Source organism: Glycine max, chromosome 13 (assembly GCF_000004515.6).
Source record: "Glycine max cultivar Williams 82 chromosome 13, Glycine_max_v4.0, whole genome shotgun sequence".
NCBI lineage: Eukaryota > Viridiplantae > Streptophyta > Magnoliopsida > Fabales > Fabaceae > Glycine > Glycine max.
This window is the reverse complement of record NC_038249.2, coordinates 41,598,293-41,616,724: the sequence shown is the minus strand read 5'-3', so window position 1 is coordinate 41,616,724 and position 18,432 is coordinate 41,598,293. Positions and strand designations below refer to the sequence as shown.

Genomic DNA, 18,432 nt, shown 5'->3' with positions numbered 1-18,432 from the left:
ATAACCAAGTTAGTGATAAGCATAGTCTACTCATCGATCAAATTTTAAAAATAAGATAAAAATGTAAAGAAAATAAATAAAAGGAAATAGAAAACAATAAATATATATATATCAATATCAACTAATTCAAAAACGATTATATATATATATATATATATATATATATATATATATATCATACTAAAGAAAGAAATAGAAAAAAATAAATATAAAATAAATTAATATTATTAAAAGCAATAACGAGAAAAAAATATTAAGACATCATAAAGATTTTATTAACAATAACATTACTTTAATATTAATTTATAAGTAAAAAAATTAAATATCATACTTATTTATATTTACTCGTATTTCATTCCTTATAAAAAAAAGTATACTCGTATCTCAAGTCAAATCTCTTGGTGATACAACAATAAAAGTCAACCAAATATTTTTTCTTAGATTTTTTATTTTGATTCTCTCTCTCTATTTTGTTACACCACATCATCACTTACATTGATAACTTATCTCTCATATAGTCATATTTTAGTACACTTGAGTTGTATTGCATCATAACCAATCTTTACTCCAAAACAAAATATCTTTTCCGTTCATATATATATGTGCGTCAATAGCTTTGTATTTATGTCCCCCCCTTTTTTTAAACAGAGTATATATGTCACGTTTAGTGAAGAACAAACTGGGTTATTTGATTCTTCCTTTTTAACATTGTTATAAGTACAATAAACAATGAAATTAATTAATTAATTAATTAATGACCTTCTTTGTTCGAATCTCACTGGAAGTACGTAACCCCACTATTAGAACATATAGATATCACCGGCTTGTTTGTTTTGTTTTGCTCTCCATATCTATCACCATTGAGCACATCTTCCATGCCATAGGAAAGGTATATATGCATGCATATATCAGTTAATTACATGTCTAAGTATTAAATTTTACCATCAATATTAATATATACTTGCACCACCGTGTGTATATATATTCATGCGAGAAGTGGTTTAAGCAGAAGCACAAAAGAGCTCTGTACGAGTCACTTGAAAAGATCAAATCAGGTTAGTTTGAGTATATGAATGAATTAATTAACTTGTTTGAATAACAAACTAAAGCTTAGTGAAAAATAATTAAGTTGATAGTTGGATTACATGCATGCGTGAATGCAGAGCTTATGTTGTTGGGGTTCATATCATTGCTCCTAACGGTAGGAGAAGGTGTAATATCGAGGATATGCATATCAGAAAAGGTTGCGGGAAAATTTCACCCCTGCAGTATCAAAAGAGTCAAGCCTCCATTAGATGATCATCATCATGACGATACCAATGGCCGGAGATTACTAGCTGCGTTTCTCGATTCCGATAACCAAAACAACCGCCGCATTTTAGCACTGGGCGCAAGGGACAAGTGTGCAGCCCAAGTATGTATGTAGGGTCAACATCTTCTTCATGTATGTGTTACATGTTCTAAGACATGATAATAACACATTTTTTAATATATTCATTAAAATTTATTAAAAATTATCATTTTTTTCTCAAATAATAACTGTATTAAAAAGAATATGTTAAAAAGTATATTATTAAATATTTCTTGTATTATCAAATTAATAACATTCTATAACATACATTTATATATATATATATATATATATATATATATATATATATATATATATATATATATATATATATAACACATTTTGTTATACTTTAGATTTATTCAAAATTATAAAATTAAAAGAGTACGTACGTAGTCCATTAAATAAGAAAAAAGTCACAAATTTTGTTTCAATATATTTCTGACAATAATAACAAAATATATTTAAAAGAATATGTTAAAAAAACATATTAATTGAGAAACTTTCCACAAATTTATATGCTGTTTCGCTTCCAATTCTTTTTGCACTCTAGCTAGAAGAACCAATATCTATTTGAGTTTACTATTTTTTTTTTTGCCTTGTGTGATGTGTTGCTATACTACAAAAGTTGTAGTAATGATAATTGACAAGAGAAAAATACTTCTCCCTAACTTAATTATACTATGAATTCACTGACTTCTCCATGCACGATTTAGTTTGTTAGGTAGAAAATAATTCACTCGCGGAAAAATTTCAACTAGACAAAAGAATGGGCATTGTTCTTTGCCGTAAATATAGGGTTGGAAATATCCAGCATTAATTATTAATAATGCTTTGAGTTTTATACTTTAATTTATTTTTGGTTTGAAGAGAATCCCTGATCATGTGAACCTCGTCAAAGCTTATTAAAGGGTCTCATAAAAAAAAGAAAAAAAATGTATGCTGGAAATCTGTGAAGATTTTTGAACTTTATCTTAATCAAGAAACAGCTAGAGGCAGGTAGAAAAGAGGAAAAATATTGTATTTGAGAGAGACTTAAGTTTCATTTCGTTCCATTTAAAGGTAGTCTTTTTTTTTTTTTTAACTTTGTTTTAAATTATAATTCTTTAATCCAGTTAGGGGTAAACGAGGGATAGGTTTAGACAAATTTATCTTTGTTCTTGATATGGTCATTTATTTGAATCCAATTCGATCAACACTCAAAATATAAATAATAAGGGACTGACTTTTTAATGTAACATGTCAATCATAGCAATATATATTTATAGTTTAATTGTATAATAAAATAAGTATAAAAATAAATTAATTTATATATTTCAGAATATATTTAAAATAAATAATATAATTATAAATATAATATCATATTATCACAAAATCATCTATTAAATATTATTTTTTATTAATATACAATTATTAGAAAGATATAGATTTAAAAGAATATAAAATACGTAATAAATCAAATTGAAACAATTCAAAACATAATTCAAATTGGTTCTCAAAATATATTGGGTCTAATTTCAAAATTTTACACTATCATAATCAACTTTGGATCGGACTGAATTAGTAAGATGAACCAACCGGGTTATACTCACGCCTAAATATAACTACATATATTTTCTGTTTTTGGATATAAATTACATATATTTTCTTATTCGGTGTTAATTAAAAATTTTAATTTATTAAGTGGGTCCTAGCTAATGTAGTTTTTATTGTATAAATGCGTAGGGTAAAGTCCCATTTGTCTCATCCGAGGCCATTCATCAACTCCATATATTTATCTTCGTGCTGGCTGTGTTTCATGTCCTTTACTGCATACTCACTCTGGCTCTAGGTAGAGCCAAGGTACGTAAGAAAATATGTATATTCTTTAACAACTCGAATACCTCTTTGGATACATCTGAGTTGCTTATTTTCTTTAATTATTTGCTACAATAGATGAGAAGGTGGAAACGGTGGGAAGTGGAAACCAAGACAGCAGAGTACCAATTTTCACACGGTTAGTCGTCTGCATATGATAATATATAAATGTACTCGTTCTCTTTCAAAGATATTCATGTCTTACACTTTCTTTTTTCGTTCCAAATCATTTATTGTTTTATAACTTTAAGACCTAGCTAGGTTAATAATTTTCTTTTGTTAATTATATCCTCACTTAATAGTTGTATATGTCTCCTATCAAGGTAATAAAAAGAGTTTTTTTTTTCATTCAGAAAAAAAACTGTCCTTTTACCTAACAACTCATTCTTTTATTGCTCTTTTTCTTCTAAAATTATCTTCTTAAGATATCTTATATAGATCAAGAAAAATCAGAAATAAATAAAAAAGAATAATAACTAATAATTTTATAAAATTAGTGTTATTATCATTAATTCATTTATAAATTTTATTATCTATCATTAATATTATAAGGATACAAGTAAAAATATATTTTATTGAAAATTAAAATAATAATTATTTTGGAACATATTTTATTTTCTTAGACGACAATTATAATAAAGACATTTTATTTAAGGAATAAAAATATTTTTACATTAATTTAATATTTCTTAATTTATATAATTTGGTATACTCACACTTATAGGTGCAATATTATGTGTTATTATTTATCACAGATCCTGAACGATTTCGATTTGCGAGAGAAACGTCATTTGGAAGAAGACATTTGAGTTTTTGGACCCAAAATACCGTCCTCGTTTGGATTGTAAGTCATGCCTATCCATATATTTTTTTCTTAATTTTTCGAGTACGTGTATCTATAAAAAAACAAATAAATGAAGCTTCGCCAATAGCTAGTGCATATTAGTTTACGTTTACATCTGGAGGTGGAAACTCAGTATATAGCTCAAATGCTGAAAATCATATCATTCATGTTCTACCAATATGAAAATGCATGCCAACTAAACTTATAAAAGGACAAAAAAATAAAAAAAAATGAAATGCAAATCAGTTCCTAGAAGATGGGAAAGAAATAAGTCAAATAACGCTATAGACATTAGACATGCAAGTTGGAAACACTTTCAGCTTAGTGACTTTGCTTCTAAGTTCTAACTGCTCCTATTAATTTCCTGTCCTATGATATCTCATATTTATACCAGCTGGACCATTCTCGCTTGTTAAATTACCATCCTGCCCCTGACAAATGGTATCCTTATGGAAGCCTTGATCCTTTGTAACAGAGCCAACAGAAGTTTCTAATTTCCCCACGTTTTATAAATCAGATATTTTGTTTTCATTTGTTTAAAAATAAGAGTTTGTGCCACTTGTTAAATTTTGTTTATTAATTGAATAGCCTCTTGTCACACCTATTCAACTTTTTTTTTCTTTCTTTTCCTTATTGCTGTAACAGGTTTGTTTCTTCAGACAGTTTGTACGGTCAGTTCCTAAAGTAGATTACTTGACCTTGAGACATGGATTTATGATGGTAATCGCATTGCATCCTTATTAATTTCACCTACCATTTCTCTACTTATTCATTGATACCTAGTTGGTATGTCACTTTATATTTTTAGAATAAAACAATGACTTTTTTTTTTTAAAACTATATTGTGAATAGATTATTTCAAATTTAACTTTATGAAATTTTGTGTATATTATTTTCACCTATAAAATCAACATGCCCAAATAAATTTAGTTTTGATAAACAAATTATGTTCACACCCCTAGACCTTTAGGTAGTGTTTGATTACTTTCACCTTCAATGTATTTAAGATGAATTTTTTTTTTTAAAATAATATAGGTCTTATACTTCTACATTTTACTTTAATTTAAATCTTTCATCTTTTTTAACTTTTACATGTTTTTCATTTTTTAAAATCAAACATACCCTAAGTCCAATTATGTTTGATATTTTTTTCCCCTTACGCATCTACCCCAGTTTACAAGCTACTCTCCCTATGTATGTATATGGTCAGAAAAAGAAAGGATGTCAAGTGCAATATTTATGATATGTAAGTATAATTTTCCCCGTTATATATTATACATGCACGCATTAATCGTTTAAGGCGTGCCTGTCATTTGAATAAATAATTTACTTAAATGTTTATTATTTAGTAAGTTTATTTCAACAGAGTTTATATTATTATAAACTTAACATGGAATTACTTATTTTAATTCTTTTATGAAATTTATTGAAATAAATTTTAAAAAATATGAAAAAGTTATAAAGTATTTGAAATGTACTCTTGATGAAATATAAATTTAATTGTTTTAGACGCATTTGGGGCCTCAAAGTCACCAGAAATTCAACTTTCGGAAATATATCAAAAGATCTTTGGAAGAGGACTTCAAAGTGGTCGTTGAAATCAGGTTTTGTGATTAATTCTCGTCATTGTTTTTTTTTTCTTTTTGTTTATTTTCGAAATTTCAATCTACCATAATTAAATATCAACCATTTTTTAAAATAACATGTCATAATTTGATTTACGTACAAATATATAGTATAATTAACTGCTCTCTTTCTAATTTTTTAGTCCTCCAATCTGGTTCATCACAGTACTTTTCCTCCTGTTTAACACTCACGGTAAGCGAATACATCTTATAATAACTCACTAAGCTACAGCATTTTATTGATTATTAAGTGTATACATACTTACATTTTCGTACATGGTTTGTATATGGACAGGCTGGTACTCTTATCTGTGGTTGCCATTTGCTCCTTTGATTGTAAGCACATGCAATGCCTCTAGTAAAATAAATTGATGATATATATTTTGTCTTTCTAATTATAATGTCGCCAAAATGTAGATCGTTCTATTAGTTGGAACAAAGCTGCAAGTGATCATAACAAAGATGGGTCAAAGAATTCAACAACGAGGAGAGGTTGTAAAGGGAGTGCCACTGGTGCAACCTGGGGATGATCTCTTCTGGTTTAACAAACCTCGACTTATTCTTTACCTCATTAATTTCGTGCTCTTTCAGGTACGTGTTTTATACCACTTTTTCAAAGCAACGACATCAATCATTTATTTGTCAAAATGAAAATTCTTAATTTTCTCACATCGCTGTTAGTGACTAATTCAAGTCTTACATATCTCTTTTCTGGCGTGCTCATTGGAATGTACAGAATGCTTTTCAGCTTGCTTTCTTTTCATGGGCTGCGGTAAGTCCTGCAAAATAAATTTCAGTTATGCGACTACTCTGGTAATTATATCGAAAACGAAATTTTCCACTGTAAAATACTTAAATACTATTGCTATATTAATTTCTACGTGATCAAGGACTTGTGGGTGCAATTGTTATCTGAACAAATGCTATTACTACATTTCTGTTCGCATAATTTACCCCTGATGAATGGTACTATCTTGTCTTTTATTGCGTTTAATTACTTGTTTGAATGATAAAAAAAAATTCTTTTATGTATTTCAGCTCCAATTTATGATGAAATCCTGTTTCCATTCCCAAAAACAGGATGTGGTGATCAGAATCTCAATGGGGTACGTGTGTCCCGTTTTCTAGATCGATACATCTTTAACTCGTACTAAAAATCTTTGCCAATATTAATCAGTCTCAAGTTAATTAACCGTATACATCAACAATTTAACATGAATGTTTTGCCAGGATCTTCGTTCAATTCCTTTGCAGCTACGTGACCCTTCCTCTTTATGCTCTAGTGACACAGGTAGTTTGATTAATATTATATCAATTCGTTCAACAAATAACTTATTATTTATTTAATTTTTCCTTTTGAATCTAACTAATAATAACTATTATAAAAATAAATTCCTTGTTTAATTTAAAGATTATCAAACAAGATTTAAGAAAGAATAAAATTTGCTTGGCTGTGGGTGAGAGCAGATGGGTTCAACAATGAAGCCAACCATTTTTAACGAAAGAGTAGCCAGGGCTCTAAGAAAGTGGCACCACACAGCGAAGAAGAACGTAAAACATAACCGTGGATTGCGATTGCAGACTCCCAACCACACTAAGTCCAACGCTAATTTCCTGCGCCGCTACCATAGTGAAATGGCCACTTATCCCTCTTCTCCAATAAGGTTCGATTTGGATGCCCATCTTCCTTGTGAGGTCAATGCTACTAGTTCTTCTATTCACCACCGTCAAATGGAAATGGGTCACCAGGCCCATGAGATTGATATTGAACGTGGCAAGGATTTTTCTTTTGATAAAAAATGACTACATATTTTATTAAATGTCTAAATCACAAAGGTGATGGTAATTTTAGTAGCATCTCACCTTGTGGAGATATTTCAAGGCATTGGATAATTTCGAAGGAAGCTAAAGCGGGGGTTAATATATTGTTTTGTTTTATGCTTCTTGTGATGTTATATAATATCCTTTCTGAAAAATAAATGAATTAGTTCTACTCTTTTCATTTTGAAAATGAGACGCGCCTTGTATTTAAATGTGTATAGTTTTCCTTTTCTTTAATATTTAAAAGTAATACAATTGATATATTTAATAAAAATATTATGAATAAAAGTAGTTTGTATGTTTTTTGAATATTTTATAATATTTAACTGGGCAAATAAACAATAGAATTGCAGTATTACACCAAATTAACCATGGTTTAAACCTCATAAAAGTTGAGCCATGGAATCTGCACCCATGGAACCTCATATTTTATAATATTTACTCATGTTTTATTTTCTACACCCAACACCTTGAAAATAACGTAATTTTTCCAGGGACAGATAGTGTTAGCAGTACAGGAGTGAAGATTCACCACCTGTAACTCACGAGGTACGACCATGAAGAAGCACCATGCGACCCAGACACTTGAATTGGACGATTACGTATAAGACCCGAACACGTGATTGCATGCATGACCATGAGTTTGTTAATTAGTTAGCATAAGCTGTTACGAAACTGTTGTTGTCATTAGAGTTGTTGACTCTCTGTAACCACCATGAATGGATTATATAAAAATTTGACCATATTGGAATGAAAGCAGAGAAATATTCCAAGAAAAGCATAGTTTAGTAGGAGGGACTTGACCTCGAACAAAGACATTTCATCTTATTCCTCTCGCTCATAACAGAATCTATATAGGAACAGGCACAAAGGTCAGTTAACTAAACCTATGGAAAGCGAAACCTCACTGCGTACGTACTTAACTAATGCTCGATTGGATTTATTATCGATGGCAACAAGTAAAATAGTACGCCTAGCTCCATGAGAATATGTTGATCAGTTCTATGCCCTTTTTATTTGTACAAGTAGTTATCATCTTAATTGCACTTGGTTTCAGCGACAACTTCCTTTCTAAATTATTTCCTAAAAGACTCCGAAAGAAAAAAAATTTAACAAAAAAGAAAGAAAAATGGATCAAGGCAGCTAAGGTTATATATATACTTTGATTATTTTCTAATTCAACATATCGTTAAAACACCGATTACAACCTTAGCCACTTTTTGACATTGTGGCATTTTCGTCATTGCGGAGGACCGTATCTTTCATCAATTTTAATTTAGACCATAGTGTCGTGAAAGTTCCTACGTAGTTATGGTAAGCGAGTTCATCTTATAATATATAATTCACCAAGCTAAATCATTTTACAGATTATTAATTAAATGTATAAATACTTAGATTTCTGTACATTATTTGTATATGGAGAGGCTGGTACTCTTATTGTTGGCTACCATTTGCTCCTTTGATTGTAAGCACATGAAATGCCTTAATTGGCTTAATTAATTATCATAATCAATGAATTAATCTAGTTTCTCCTAATTAAAATGCAGATTGTTCTATTAGTTGGAGCCAAGCTGCAAGTGATGATAACAAAGATGGGCAAAGAATTGAACAACGAGGAGAGGTTGTAAAGGTAGTGCCACTAGTGCAACCAGGGGATGATCTCTTTTGGTTTAACAAACCTCGACTTACTCTCTACCTCATTAATTTCGTGCTCTTTCAGGTATGTTTTTATACCACTTTTTCAGAGCAACGACATCAATCAATGTAAATTCTTAACTTAGTTACTAATCTAAGTTTTACATGTCTCTTTTCTGCGCGTGCTCATTGGAACAGAATGCTTTTCAGCTTGCCTACTTTTCATGGACTGCGGTAAGTCGAGCAAAATAAGTTTCGGGATTGCTACTACTCAGGTCATTGAAAACGAAATTAATTTTCCACGGTAAAATACATAAATGCTATTGCTATATTTCTACATAAATGCAATTGTAATCTGAATAAATGCCATTACTATATTTGTATTCGCATTTTTTTATCCTTGATGAATGACACTGTCTTGTTTTTTTTATTGAGTTTAATTACTCATCTGAAATGAATGCTATGATGGAACTTTTTCTTTTTTTTCAGCTTCAATTTGGGATAAAATCCTCTTTCCATTCCCAAACAGAGGATTCGGTGATCAAAGTCTCAATGGGTTTGTCCCTTTTTCTAAATCCATACTTATCTAACTCATACTAATTAAAACTTTGCCAATATTAGTCTCAAGTTAATTGCATACGACTAACGTGGATGATGTGGCAGGGTCCTCGTTCAATTCCTTTGCAGCTACGTAACTCTTCCTCTCTATGCTCTCGTATTTGTTTGCATAACAATGCAAAAAACTTAGATAAAACCAACACTCTGCATGATAGTTCATATTCTTTTAAAATAAATCTGCATTTTTTTATATTTTCTTTTAAATTGTAAACATGTATGAACTAACTTTTTTTTTAAATTTCTGAGATAGGATTTAAGAATGAACAAAATTTGATTGGTTGTGGATGATAACAGATGGGTTCAACAATAAAACCAACCATAATCAATGAAAGAGTAGCTAGAGATCTAAGGAATTGGCACCACACTGCGAAGAAACATGTAAAACAAAATCGTTGATTGCAATCGCAAATCCCTTCATCTTCACCCTCAACCCCAAATTGCAAATTAACCTATGTCTCAACCCAATCATCCCTATGAGATTGATTTTGATTCACCCCTATCCTGCATCTCGCATCACCATAAGTCCAAGGTCAATGCTTTATCTTCTAGTTCTATTCATCACCATGAAATGGAAATGGGCCACCTGGATCATGATTCACCACAAAATGTCAATGAGTCCAACTCGACTCTTGTGGGTTCAGATCTGAGTCAACACGAGATTGATATTGAATACAAGAAATAATTCTTTTTTGATAAAAGATGACTACAAATTTTATAAAGAGAAAATACTATATTCACCAATAGTTTAAATTTTAAATTGTTTTATAATGTCATCGATCATAATTTTATGTATTATAAGTTTATTCACTTTGATAACTACTATTTAAAAAGTTATACAAAATTGATTTAATTGGTTGATGGCATACTTTTTTTTTTATAATTATAATGAAAGTCTATCAAATTTTTTTATGAAATGTGAATCTTTGAAGGCATTAGATCTTCCATGTATTATTTGTATACAGAGTTGTAGGAATTTCCCAAGTTAACCTTCCAAAGTCAGAATTTCTCTTAATATATGGCCATGTAATGCTGATGAGGTGGTGCACGTGGCGCTAACACAGTTGTCTGATACTGACGTGTTGTGACTAATAGCATGATGCTAATGTGGTGAGAATGTGTGGTTTAGAAAATGAAAAAAAAAATGATCGATGTGAGGTTTGAATCCAAGGTCCCATTCTTGTTTTATTTTTCTTCTATAAATAAGTTGATTAGAAGTCCAAACTAACTACGACCAACAAAATTTACAAAAGAGGCATAAACCAACAATGCCAAAGGAAGGAAATCATGGATAAAAAGAAAACTTGAATAGAGTGAAGATGGATTGGCCGTGATTTTGCTTCTTCTAAGCACATGAATACAAGAAATGGAGGCTCCAATTGAAAAGAAGAACCAAATCTGCTAAATAATGAAATATGTATGGTCTAGTCTGTCACACGAGAACCACTAAAATTGACACAAGAACCATTAAAAATGCCAAGACTCCTTGGTTTAAAACAAACTTGAGAATCATTAAGGTACATAATTAACTTGTTCGATATATGTATAAAAATATATTATATATAACATTAATGTGTGAAGGACAAAAAGTGCGCATTTTATTAATACTAAATAAATAATGTGATATTATAACAAAAAATTATTTAAAACAACACGATTTTATACATGAAATAAAAGGTAAGTTATAATTATGATTATAGTATTAAATAAACCATTATTTATTTAATATTAGTAAACATATGTGTACTTTTGATTTCCTACATATTAAAAATTTAACACTATATATATATATATAATATAAATATTATTTTCAAAATATAATTATAAAAAAAAATTAATAAGAAAAACATACACAATAATATAAAACTTCAAGTTATCTAAGTAGAAGAACAATTAGGACTTCAATGAAAGAAGAAGAAGAAGGAAATGTAATGCAAGCCTAAATTATCATTGGTAAGTGTATAATTAGAAGAAAAAATGGGTTTATTAGAAGGTGATGGCGTGGCATGGTCAGCCTGTGAAGATAGAGGAAAAGGAAAACCAGAGGCAGCTGAGTAGTGGTATCAGACCAAAGATAAAATCCAGGCGGCGCCCCTCTTTTTCAATTTAGACATATCACATACACATAATATATATTACGTTATTGTGTTTGGTTTACACACACCGACAGAGTAGAGAAAAAATGTTGCAGCATTGGTATGTTAATGTGATGCTGTGCTTGATAGTGGTGGTGATGCTCCTGTGGCTTTCATTAAGTCATGACCGTGTTGATGATCAGAAGCACATTAGCAACCATGACCGTACCATACGCCGCCTTCGTGCCATGCACCATGGTCCACCCAACCACAACCTCTTCTAAAGCAGATACATCTTCAATTCCATTTCTGCATGTACATATATAACATACTAACATACTTAATTCCTCTGTTTAATTACATACTGCAGAATTCGCCTTTCATAAGTTCTTTCTTGTACTTTTTCAACATCGATCGTCGGAGAACGTTACTCAAATGAACTCTTCTTTTAACTTCGTTTTCCTTGTAAGTTATAATCATATATATACACACACGAAGCGTCTTAGTTCATGTAGTAGTATAAATTAACTTAATTACTTTGGGAATAGAACACTTTAGTAAAGATTTTTTTCTTAAAATTCAATATTTGATACAAACCAATACATGGTTATATAAAATATTAGCATATCGACTAATTATTTTTAAAACTATATTAAGCCATTAATAAATAAAAAATTTATGATATGGCTAGTATTTTATGACTGAATATCTTGCTATTGTAGGCAAATTCCTGTTAAATACTGCTGCGTATGACTTAAGAGATCGATGTGCACCTGCATAACTATGGTGGGTCATTAATTTGAACCAATTATTATTACTGTGAGAGAAACTCCTATGAGACTTCATGGATACCCGAAAAAAAGTATTTTAGTTTAATCCAAGTGTGACTGATGTCTAGGTCACATATTTTACTTTTAGTTTCATCATTATTTTTTAATGATGATTTAAATGATATTATGCGATAATATTAATGAGACGAATCAAATAAAGATGAGAGTAATATATATTATTGATTGAAATATTTATTGATTTTTTCATGATTAAATATTAAATATTTTAATAGTGACTAAAGTAAGACAAACATTAATTATGGATTAAAAATTAGAATTTAATATTTTTAGGAACTAAATTAAAAGTAAAAATTTTATATAAATTATAATTGAAAGGTAAAAAATTTATATGGACTAATATTTAAATTTAAATGTTTTCAAGAATTAAAAATGAAAAAAAAACATTAAAATGGATAATTTTTTTTTACAATAATTGATATTATCTTATCCGTTATTTAATCTAAAATTCTTGTTAAAATGTATATGACTTTTTTTTTTTAATGTATATGACTCTAGGACGAATTGGTTATGATATTTTAATTTTTTAACCCCGGATAAATACCAATCTTGATGTATTCATTCTAATTTTTTGTAACCCTTGTTCTTTCTTTCCTACCCCAAATTTGTTTTTCGCCTTGTATCTCTCAATTCCTCTGTTTCCTTCTTCCTTCATCTTTGCGTCATGGCCAGAGGTTCCTCTCAGTCTCAGTCCTCCACTTCAACAGCCACGCGACCAGGACCAGCAGGCATGGCTCCCCGCGGTTCCGCCGCCGCCACCGCTGGCATGCGCCGCCGCCGTCTCGGCGGAGGAAACAGCTCCGCCAGCACCGGCGTCGGAGGCGGCAGCAGCAACATGCTGAGGTTCTACACGGACGATGCTCCGGGGCTGAAGATTTCGCCGACGGTGGTGCTGGTGATGAGCCTCTGCTTCATCGGCTTCGTCACCGCGCTCCACGTGTTCGGCAAACTCTACCGCTCCAAATCTGGCGGCACCGTTTGATCTTACGATCCTCTTTTGGATTTGTAGTTCTGATCCGCATCCGATCGCTTTGGTTTCGGTTTTTAATTCCGTAATTTTGTTAACACTTGCTATTTTGTTGTAGCTGTGGAATCAAATCGTTGACTGTCTACTTACCGTGGTTAATTTTGGCTTTGGCCATAAACATCGATCTGTGTCGTTTATTTAATCGTGTATGTATATTAATGAGCTAGGTTTGCTATTGTTCCTTTTTCTCAAAGGAATTTGATGGTTTCTTTTGCACAAGTTATTAATTTGATCAAAGTTTTTTTCGATGTTATCAATGCTAGTTTGCTTTCTATTTTTATTTTTCCTTGCTGGTGTATGTTCGGAAAACAAGTTGTGAATTATGTGATTTTAGTCTGCAGAAATGATTTCAGAGCATATCACATAAAAAGCTTTGTAATGGAACCTAATCTTGCGTTAATTAAACTGAATCAATGGAGCGATTTTAATTAAAACAGCTCCAGATTGATGATTTCTACCATCATTCTAGGGAGTAGAATGCATGTTGTAGGTCCAAAGCTTTTCTTCCAAATTTTGCGTCTACGAAAAACCAAGATTTTGACCGGAAAGAACCAAAAGTTAAGCTTAAATATATTTTTAGGTATTTAAATTTAGGCATTTAAAAATGCAGTAGATGTCATTAATTGTGGTGCATACGTGGCAAACGTGTAATTTTGGGAGTGAATTGTTTCGGTTTAGATTTCTCAGTTGGTTGAATTGGGGTTAGATTATTTGAGAAAGTAATAGATTGATTTGGAGCTAGTAAGAGATAAATTTCCAAAATAAAAAATGAATTGCTACAAGATGTCAAGATGCTTAAAATTATAATAATAAAATTAATACGTGTACGCATATGTAACTGTTTGACGGCAAAATCAAAAGCAGAGATAAAAATGTTAATGAAAAAAAATCAAGAACATTAATGAGTCAAAATTTATATTAAAGATTAAAAATGAAAATTTGAAAATACTTAGGAGAAAAAAATATTAAACCCTTTTAAATATTATAAATAGTTGAAATACTATATTTTTATGAAACAAACAAAAGAAGAAAGTGATTAAAAGTTAATATGTTTGTGATTTTTTATTCTTTTTAGTTCCCATGTATGTTTTTTTTTTAAAATTAATCATGTTTGAAACATAATTAAACACTAAATGTAAATATTTTTCATAGTAAAAATTTGAACATTAATTATTGTAAGATTAATCTCTTCGGCTAGATTCAATTTTGGAACGCTACATTGTTTTTGAAATATATTTTATTATTAGGTAAAATGTATACGAATACAATGTGAATTTCACTTATTTATTTATTATTTTATGAGATCCATATAAATTTTAATAGTAAAAGTATCTTATTAGCATTGACTTATTGAAAATGAGGTAACATTAAGAGTAATCATATCAAATAGGAATGGAGCATTGGTTAGTTATATATAGGTTTGAAGTTGAGAGGAAGTGAAGTTTTTTTTTGGAAGAAAGAAAGGAAAGGCAAAGTTGTGACCATGGCGAGAAAGGAAGTGACACGCTGTTGTATGCGTTTTATGCGCTGAACGCCTCGTTTGCATTTGAGATGGAACAGTGCAGAGTAACGAACTGTGCCAGAATCACAAGCCAACAACCTTAGCTTTCTCTCTGCGTACACACTTCACCACTCCTTATTTTGCAGAGTTTCCCCCCTCAAAACAACAACCTGAGGAGAAACCATAACAACAATGTCCGTCATCGACATTCTCTTCCGCGTGGACGACATATGCCACAAATATGAGAAATACGACATCGATAAGCAGCGCGAGCTCAATGCCTATGGCGATGATCTCTTCGCTCGCCTCTACGCCGCTGTTGATTCCAGCATTCAATCTGCTCTCAATGTTCCATTCTCTTCCCTTTCTTTCTTCTCCTTCCTTCATTTTGCTTTTGTTGTTGAAAATGACGTTGACGTGTTGTTTACTTGAATTCAGAAATCGGAGGTTGCCTCCACGGAGAAGAACAGGGCTTCTGCTGCGGCTTTGAATGCAGAGGTTCGTCGAACCAAAGGTAGACTCATGGACGAGCTTCCTAAACTCCGCAAATTGATGCACAAGAAGGTGAACATTTGAGTGCTCTGTTTCTTCACTTTTTTTTTTTTTTTATCATATTAAGAACAAGTCTTTAACTAATACATGCTAAAACAAAAATAATTTAAAACCCTGTGCCTTTACATTACTAAACCAAACAAATCACTAAAAAATTGTCTTTCTCTGAAAAGGGTGCATATAAAAACCAATGCTATTTAAATATATTTTTCAAAAGAAGATTTTTTAATCTGCTTCAGTTTGCTTGTGTCTTTTTGTTCTATGTTATCTTTGACTAGCAATTATAGAATCAAGGTTTTGATTGCTTTTCAAAATCTAAAACTATCATTAACAGGTTAAAGGTCTCACAAAAGAGGACATGGCCGTTCGACAGGATCTTGTTCTGGCATTGCCAGAGAGAATCCAAGCAATACCAGATGGTATTTCTGGTGCTGCTGTTCAAACTGCAGGATGGACCGCTACCTCATCTCAGCCGCATATCAAGTTTGATTCATCAGGTCATTGGCGTTGCTTATATTAAATGCATTTGAATTATGTTTCAATACTGACTCTCTTTCATTCCCAACCTCAGAGGGACATCTTAGCAGTGATTATTTCCAGCAAAGTGAAGAATCCAGTCAGTTTCGACAAGAGTATGAGATGCGCAGGACGAAACAGGTAAGCAAGATTTCTTCAGTATTTCAATTACCTTGTTGTCTACGTTAATTGCTAAATTATGTTTATAATCATTTTATGTTATTTTGCCACTGGCTGATCTACGTACAATCTTAAGATGATTCAAATTTTAATTTGTACAGGATGAAGGACTTGATATCATATCAGAGGGATTGGATACCTTGAAGGATCTGGCACATGAAATGAATGAGGTTTGTTGTGTTGTGCATCTAGCTCTGATTAGGAATTTTGTTGAAAGATGTTGGATTTTATGAGGATAATCATTTTCTCATATACCCCCCCCCCCCCCAACTATGCTCAGGAAATTGATCGGCAAGTTCCCTTAATGGATGAAATTGACACAAAGGTAAAATAGTTATTTATTCTGTCTTGCTTTTCTATGTTCAGATAGATAGTTTTCAAAAAATAATATCGTGTCATTTGTGTGTGGCACGATTATACAGGTGGATAGAGCAGCAGCTGATGTCAGAAACACAAACGTAAGGCTGAAGAAAACTCTCACCGAGGTAATTGATGTGATTAATTGCACTCTCCTCATTTCTGCGGAAATTTTAAGTTTACATTGAATTGCAATTTTTGTTTCCTCTACAGATAAGGTCTAGTCGAAATTTCTGCATCGACATTGTTCTGCTCTGTGTTCTTCTTGGAATCTTTTTGTATTTATACAAGTAAGTCCTTTGTCCTATGCCTGATTCCCAGCCTTCAAATTGAAACATGGTCAGTGACAAAAACATTTGATTTTGTTGTCCAAAATTTACTTGATCCGTTATTAATTTGCTTTTACTATTGAACTCTGCAAACAGCTGCTTGATTCACATGCTTTCTAACATGAAATACCACTACTCATTTGTGTACTTTACAAGACTACTTATCGTGACTGCTTTTAAGCACACTACTTCCTTTCTTGCATCGAAAGCAACATTCTAGATTGATCTCAAAAACAAGAAAGATGTTAGATCTATAAATATATATGCATTGCATGCTGAACTTCCAGTTTAGGAATTGGGATATTTGTTGCTTGCTCCATTTTGAAGAAATAAGTGAGGTCATCTATCTATGATTTTGTGTCATGTCCCCAGCCTAGATACCCGTTTTTGTGAATTATGAAGTGCTTTGGCATTGATTGCAGCAGTAATACTAGTCCCATACTCTCATTATCATCATGTGCTTTGCACTATAATATTGGAAAGCCTTTTCTACTTCAATTTGCTGAGTCGTATGATAAATTCTGTTACATGCGTATAATTGACCATGTTATTATGATGGTGGGACATTGGATGCACTTTCTTTAGTTGATTCAATTAACAGGAATAAGCCATATTGTCTGTTTCTCTGATACAATAAATATTCAGCTACTATTTTATTCATCATAACAAAACATGCCAAGAATGTTTATATTTATTTATTTTATGCTAATTCTGTACTCTTTCTTTATTCTCCTGGTTAACACAATATCTTCTCTTAATTTCAGTGCTATGAGGTGACTTGATCTTGAATTCTTTCCCTTGTTGTACTGGTTTGTAATATGTTATTACATCCTTGCGCTATCAGAGGGGCTTTCAGTGTAATTTTCCAATATTACATCATGGTTCAGCTGCTGGAGAATGGCAACATATATTATACCAATGTGTTTGTAATTCTTTGATGTATTAATGGCCACTTTGATATGTCATCACTCTTTTCTATAAATCTTGCCTACTATTTCTCTTAGAATGAAAGTCTCTGTATACTAGTTAGAAGATTGATGTTTGAGGCACGTCTGTCTTTTAACTCCATTCTTCCATAACCTCTCATAAGTCATAAGCAACTTTTTATTATTAAGTATTAGCTCAATCAACCATTTATGTTAAAACAATGGCTGAAACACAGGTGCAAAGTGCAATATAAAAGTTTTGATGTGCATATATATATATATACACACACACAAACACACGCACACACACACACACATTTACGTGAAGTTCATGATGATATATGCTGATTCATTGCTGAAGTGTTTGTAATGG

The 18,432-nt window shown here is 31.3% G+C and overlaps 3 protein-coding genes and 1 long non-coding RNA gene across 4 annotated transcripts; all 4 read left to right on the top strand.

The window, feature by feature from the left end:
* The first annotated feature begins 1,163 nt into the window (after positions 1-1,163).
* On the top strand, positions 1,164-7,497 carry LOC100818257 (MLO-like protein 6). Its single transcript, XM_014766343.2, has 13 exons — positions 1,164-1,414; positions 3,077-3,193; positions 3,287-3,347; positions 3,964-4,052; positions 4,698-4,772; positions 5,562-5,656; positions 5,821-5,870; positions 5,973-6,013; positions 6,095-6,268; positions 6,414-6,449; positions 6,716-6,783; positions 6,908-6,968; positions 7,145-7,497. The coding sequence occupies exons 1-13, from the start codon at positions 1,169-1,171 to the stop codon at positions 7,478-7,480; spliced, it is 1,449 nt and encodes a 482-aa protein (XP_014621829.1). The 5' UTR covers positions 1,164-1,168; the 3' UTR covers positions 7,481-7,497.
* A 4,167-nt stretch (positions 7,498-11,664) lies between these two features.
* Positions 11,665-12,812, top strand: LOC106795543 (uncharacterized). The gene is made up of 2 exons (XR_001384288.3): positions 11,665-12,288; positions 12,546-12,812. It is a non-coding gene; the product is annotated as an uncharacterized lncRNA (long non-coding RNA).
* A 369-nt stretch (positions 12,813-13,181) lies between these two features.
* Positions 13,182-13,951, top strand: LOC100815435 (protein transport protein Sec61 subunit beta). Its single transcript, XM_003543435.5, has one exon. The coding sequence runs from the start codon at positions 13,336-13,338 to the stop codon at positions 13,651-13,653; it is 318 nt and encodes a 105-aa protein (XP_003543483.1). The 5' UTR covers positions 13,182-13,335; the 3' UTR covers positions 13,654-13,951.
* Positions 13,952-14,837: 886 nt separating this feature from the next.
* On the top strand, positions 14,838-18,115 carry LOC100817729 (syntaxin-71). Its single transcript, XM_003541951.5, has 9 exons — positions 14,838-15,547; positions 15,638-15,763; positions 16,086-16,248; positions 16,323-16,408; positions 16,549-16,617; positions 16,728-16,772; positions 16,870-16,932; positions 17,018-17,094; positions 17,898-18,115. Exons 1-9 carry the CDS (start codon positions 15,392-15,394, stop codon positions 17,908-17,910), a joined length of 798 nt encoding a protein of 265 aa, XP_003541999.2. The 5' UTR covers positions 14,838-15,391; the 3' UTR covers positions 17,911-18,115.
* Positions 18,116-18,432: the final 317 nt, after the last annotated feature.